This window comes from Lampetra fluviatilis, chromosome 13 (assembly GCF_964198595.1).
Source record: "Lampetra fluviatilis chromosome 13, kcLamFluv1.1, whole genome shotgun sequence".
NCBI lineage: Eukaryota > Metazoa > Chordata > Hyperoartia > Petromyzontiformes > Petromyzontidae > Lampetra > Lampetra fluviatilis.
In genome coordinates this window covers 5,573,255-5,579,202 of record NC_136287.1, presented here as the reverse complement: position 1 = coordinate 5,579,202, position 5,948 = coordinate 5,573,255, and the positions used below count along the sequence as shown (strand labels likewise).

The following is a 5,948-nucleotide window of genomic DNA, read 5'->3' as shown; positions in this document are numbered from 1 at the left end:
TTGGACGATTTTGGACCCCCCCCTCGTCACACGGCGTCACAAAAAGTCAGACCCCCCCCCCCTAAAATATGACGTCACAAAGCTCTGCCCCCCCCCCCAAATAAAACATGCTTCAAATCGCTTTAAGCTATTGTCATTGTAGTGCGTATTTAATGTGGCGCTGCACTCTGATGTTGTAGGAGAAAACATTTATTTAAATTATATTTAATTAACTGGAACGTGTTGTATATATTTATTGAAAGTTTCGCATGTTGATGTGACGTCACATTTCTCACCGTCACACATCGTCACACATCGTCACAAATAACCCCCCACCCCACCCCTAGGTGCGTGACGTCATTCAAGGACGACCCCTAATGCCGCGGTCACATGACGCGCGCTGCTACGACGTTTGCGGAAGCACGCGGTTGCTTGACGTTGCTGCGAATAAAGTTATCGCATGGGGGCTGCAGTTCAACGATGATTGTGGTTCTCATGGGGGTGTGTGGATGCGGAAAGTAAGATGCGTTCGTTGTGCGTTTGTTTATTTGCGTTGCTTCCTTGACACACATCACGGCTCATGCGGACAGATCGAGACGGACGTAAAGCAGTCGGGTAGCAGATTTGCGAGCTCAAACTGTGTGGGGGGGGGGAGGGTTGACTCAGCCCATCATCCCACCGGGGATCGATACAATTAATATCACTTTGTGGTGAAGTTTTAACAGAGGTTGTGCTGTGGGACTCGGCCCTGTTATGGGAATATGGCATTTGCCACCACTGCCTCAGGCCTGTAAAACAGGCGGTGGTTACTGACTCTAATTAAGACATCGACCATTCGCGGATAAATCTGTACGGATAGAGTCCTGGGATTTGGCGAATTGTGTGTGCAGATGTGTGGGGAGCGGTGGCGCAGTGGTTAGTGCACTGCGCTGTCAACGCGGAAGCCTGTGTTGTGTTTTTTATTCCACTGCTAGTATCAGTGGTGGGTGATACCTGAACCGGTCATGGGCCCCCAAGCCTAGGTCGACTCAGCCTTAAACGAATGTGTACCATCTTCTTGGTTCTTTCGGTAAAGTCACGTAGAAGGGAAGTACACGTCTGTCGATAAGACAGTCTTATCGACAGACATGTTCTTCACCTGAGGACGGCTGCTTGCGTTGTGGCCGAAACGTGAGAATTATTTTATTATGTTTTATTTTTATTTTATTACTTCCCTTCTACGTGACTTTACCGAAAGAACCAAGAAGATGAATCCCTGCAGTCACGAAAGCTTTCAATCGGAATGTGTACCAATTCTAGATTTGAAGCTTTCGTAACTGCAAGGATTCATACTCTTTAGTTTTTTCGGTAAAGTCACGTAGGTAAAAAAATAAATTTTTAAAATAAATTATTATTTTATTTTTTATTAATTTTAATTTCATGTTTTTACCTACGTGAATGTGTACCAGCCTGGTGCGGTGCGTGAGCATCAGCACCGAGGAGACAAAGGCGGACTGGCGTGAATGCTGGACACACCAAGAGCCTTTGCAGGCTACATGGCCCATCGTTGCTCGCTGTCGTGTCATTTCAGCTGTCTTGGTTGTAATGACAATTTCAGTAATGGCATTGTGGGTCTAATGCAGGGGTCGGCAACCAAAGATTACAAGAAGAGCCATTTTTTCTAGAATTCGGTGGAAAAAAAAGCATGTCCAAGGTACAGTCCTTTATAAATAACTATCACGAAGCAGTCCTTACAGAGCCTCATGCGGCTCCGTATCCGCCGGTTGCAGACCCCTGGTCTAAGGTAAGCCGATTTGCAATTATATCAGTTGCAAATGTTTTAGTTGACATTTCAGCAAACGGGGAAGACGATCAAGCACGTTGTATCCTCACTGTCGTGTTGCGCCACGGTCACGCCACATACAAATTGATCCAAGGACAACCCCAGGATCAATGTGGCCGGAATCCAATTAAAGTCCCTAATGTCAGGACAGCTTTACATGAACATCTCATGCGTCTTGTCTTTGTATATGAAGTACCAGTAGTGTATGCTCTGTATGGTGCAATGAAGTCTTGTATGGTGTTTATGTTGAAGTCGCCTGTTGTCCAGTCACAATACAGTGTTCATGACGGTCCTGCATTGGAATGGTTGGCCAGTGTGATTAGAAACGGGTGGCTTTGTGTGGAAGGGAAATGCTTGGTGAGAAATCTCACCATGCGTAGACATGAGGGTGACACTCAACACTGCCATCTCTTGGCCACAGTCAAATGTTTATAGGAGGCATAATTCTTTGCTGATATTGTAATGTATATCGGACGTTTTACATCTTAACATTTACTGACGATGTTCATGGCCGTTTTTCTTGCATAGGTCGACGATTGGAAACACGCTTTCTGAAAAGGTAAAATAACCGTCATGTAAAACCAATGGTTTATGCAACAAAATTACTTTTAGATGGCTTTCCAGTGACCAGGGCTTCACATTTTACTAATATTACTACTGGGTTTTTACTTTTCAATCTCCCAAAATCAGAAAGGGCCTTAAATTAACCTTTAAGGTATTAAATTGAACCTTCAATTACCCAGTATAAAGCAGCACTAAAACATAAAAGAAAGGGATAAAAAGGAATTGAATTTTTTTTCAATAGAACTATTAACCTTTCAGTTATAAGCAGTGAACACTCCACCATGCACCATTAAGCAATATACGTGTAAAAGATGTACGACATCAATTACATGTTACATTACCTTCCCTTGTTCACACGGTATGAGTCATGTCAATTGCTATAAGAATTCAGAATTGAAGTGTGCTTACAGTCTCATGTATGTAAAGACAGAATCTTGTCTTTAGGTGTTGTTTGTAGTCTACCACTAACTGCAGACGTCAATTTAATCTAAATTACCTCTACCATATGTTGCTCCTTTACAAATAGTTAAATCATCGACCGCAGTCACAAGTTCCATAATTTACCATTTCAACTTGTGCAAAACGGGCGGAGAGCAGTGCTCATTAATACTGAAACATGTTGCAATGCGGTACGCATTTGCGTGAAGATTGCAAAATTTCGCTCTGTTTCTGTCTTTCCTTGTTCCGAGGGTTGGCTCTGAGATTGTCTGTCTTACACCACAGGGCTCTCTCTCTTTCTCTCCCCGGGAATTCTTGCGATTTTGTCCCATTTTGAGCCTTGTGCAAGCAAAAACAGGGTTATCAATACAGGTTTTTCTGGGTCGACCACGGCCTCACATTTCTAGGCCCAAGCCTGTAGCGCTCTAAATATAGGATGCCGCAGTAGTAGCATGTGTTCCTCACCAAGAATTGACCCTGGGTTTGATTCCAGACCTGGGTACATTTCAGTGTGCCGTTTGTATGTTCTCTCTATGCTCTGCATTAGTGTTTTTTTCAAGGTTCTCCAGTTTACATCCGTAACTAATACAAAAAAAATAACTGTAACCGGTATTGCCCATACTTCCCCATTACTGAAGAATTATGTGCATATTATTTAATTGGGATTACGCAAAGCAGCAACAAAAACTTGGCAGGACCCACTTGAAAGAGAGCCTTGAGACTCAGTGGGGCTCTCCTGGGTATATGATTTCAGGATCTGAGAGACACCCAATTAATGGATAATGCTTCTTCGTTGCAGATGAATTGGAAGTTTCTGGATGCTGATGATTTTCATCCACAGTGCAACAAAGATAAAATGCAAAAAGGCATATCTCTCACAGATGAGGTAAGGATGTTAAGATAATACATTGTTAAACATACGGTACACATATGATCTGAATTTCACTCCAGTAAAAAAATTGTCTTAATGCAAATTACATGAGGTTTAAAAACATAAAATGCATAGGTAGTGAAAACGTTCTTAAAAGTACATATTTTTTTACAAAAATAAACACCACAAATTAACATTATTTTATAGTCCAAATGCTAATTCCAGTGAACTTAGAGCTTCACATTGTGCCTGTATCGGCACAGCTTGAAAGTACAGTTTACCACTTAAAGATGTTTGCGAAAAGGTTGACCAATTCCACCTGATATTTAATTGCTGTCAACTTGCAGCGACATGCATGACATATTTTGATGCATACAAAAAAACATAATGAAATTGTAAGAATTATTTTGAAAATAAACACCTAAATAATTATTTTATTGTAGCGTATAAATAGATAGTTTTTGTAGGTACGTTCTGTATTTGTATGCATTTATTTTTAAAATGTTTTTTGGCACATGGAATGTATTTTTATAGGACAGGTTCCCTTGGCTGATGTCATTGCACAGTTTTCTAAGGTGAGATGGGTAATTATGTTTCTTGTAATGATGGTTACAGTCACAATATATGCTTACACGTACATATTAATGCCGCTATTCTAAATGATGCACACATTTTCACAGGGATCACCTTCTTAGCACACCGCCTGCATTCACCTTCTCCGCGCTGATGAATTGTTTTTCTGATGAACTAAGGGAAACTGCTGGAGGTGGTGGGAATGTAATCCTGGCGTGCTCTGCACTCAAGAAAGCCTACAGAGGAATACTCGCAAATGGCACAACGGACAAACGGGAGACGGAGCTTGAGGTCTTATTTGTGCATCTCCATGCTTCAGCAGAGACGATCAGAAGGAGACTGCAACAAAGACAAGGACACTTCATGTCTCCAGAACTTCTGCACTCTCAGCTGGCCACACTGGAACCTCCCGCAGCAGGGGAATATTTTATTAGCATCGATGTAGACAGAGACTTGAGTGCAATAGCCACAGATATAATTAAGCATTTGGTGAATATTACACAGCTTTAGGATTGATATCAGAGTGAAGTTTTGCATACTTAAACACAGAGGCGTGGTTTCTCTGTGTGCCTATGTATGTCTCTCTATGTATCTCTGTAATATCTGTCTCTGCTTATATGTCTGTCTATATGTCTCTGGTTCTGTGTTTTATCTCTCTCTCAAATTTAGCATTCTCAGGAAGAACGTAATCAACCAGGTAGGGTGTTGACTGTTATGTTATCCGACTCTCTGTTGTATTACATTACATTTCTAAGTATACTAGATTTAAAACATAATAAAATAATTCTCACGACGTTTCGGCCACAACGCAAGCAGCCGTCCTCAGGTGAAGAACAGGTCTGTCGATAAGACAGAGTCTGTCTGGATGATAGGCTCTGCGAGAAGAACAGGTTTGTCGATAAGACAGAGTCTGTCTTATCAACAGACCTGTTCTTCACCTGAGGACGGCTGCTTGCGTTGTGGCCGAAACGTCGTGAGAATTATTTTATTATGTTTTATTTTTATTATTTTATTATTTCCATTCTACGTGACTTTACCGAAAGAACCAAGAAGATGAATCCCTGCAGTCACGAAAGCTTTAAATCGAAATATACTAGATTTGTGTTTCTATTTCATTTATACCTGATGATGATTGTTTGTGTTGCAATCGAAACGTCGTATGCTAGTATTTAATTTATAATTTTATCTTCTTGGTTCTTTCGGTAAAGTCACGTAGAAGGGAAGTAATAAAATAATAAAAATAAAACATAATAAAACAATTCTCACGACGTTTCGGCCACAACGCAAGCAGCCGTCCTCAGGCGAAGAATGAGACATTATCAAGCTAGGAGCTTATATAGGTGTAGCGAGGAGGAGCGCCTTAACAAAAGAATGTGCATATGAAGAGGAATTTTAGCATACCAATGGGCAATGCGTAGGAGGGGGGGCGGAGGGGGTTTCAAAGTCCCATTATGCCCATGCATTATGCAGGATCAACAGCACCACGGGGGGGCGCAAGGAACAACGTTAATAAAGGAAAGGAATGTTAATGATATGTAGCTGCATTTACCAAACAACCACGTAGAAAACCAAAGTAAAAACTACATAAAAAACTAAAATATAAACTGATACTTACTATACTCTACAATAAGCTGAGTTACTAACAACAAATAATAAATTACAATTCTACGTCGTAAGAAGTATATAATATATATGTTTGGT

General features: G+C 41.0%; 1 protein-coding gene across 1 annotated transcript; it reads left to right on the top strand.

Moving 5' to 3' along the window:
* Positions 1-401: 401 nt before the first annotated feature.
* Positions 402-5,064, top strand: IDNK (IDNK gluconokinase). Its single transcript, XM_078862132.1, has 5 exons — positions 402-497; positions 2,330-2,360; positions 3,603-3,689; positions 4,209-4,249; positions 4,427-5,064. The coding sequence occupies exons 1-5, from the start codon at positions 460-462 to the stop codon at positions 4,755-4,757; spliced, it is 528 nt and encodes a 175-aa protein (XP_078718258.1). The 5' UTR covers positions 402-459; the 3' UTR covers positions 4,758-5,064.
* The last annotated feature ends 884 nt before the right edge of the window (positions 5,065-5,948 follow it).

What these genes read in the sequence shown, in the direction of transcription:
- IDNK (XM_078862132.1), top strand. Translation starts at nt 460, where the DNA reads ATGATTGTGGTTCTCATGGGGGTGTGTGGATGCGGAAA. An exon ending in GGGGTGTGTGGATGCGGAAA is followed by an intron (nt 498 to 2,329) that starts GTAAGATGCGTT and finishes TTTCTTGCATAG; the next exon opens with GTCGACGATTGGAAACACGC. An exon ending in TCATTGCACAGTTTTCTAAG is followed by an intron (nt 4,250 to 4,426) that starts GTGAGATGGGTA and finishes TGATGAACTAAG; the next exon opens with GGAAACTGCTGGAGGTGGTG.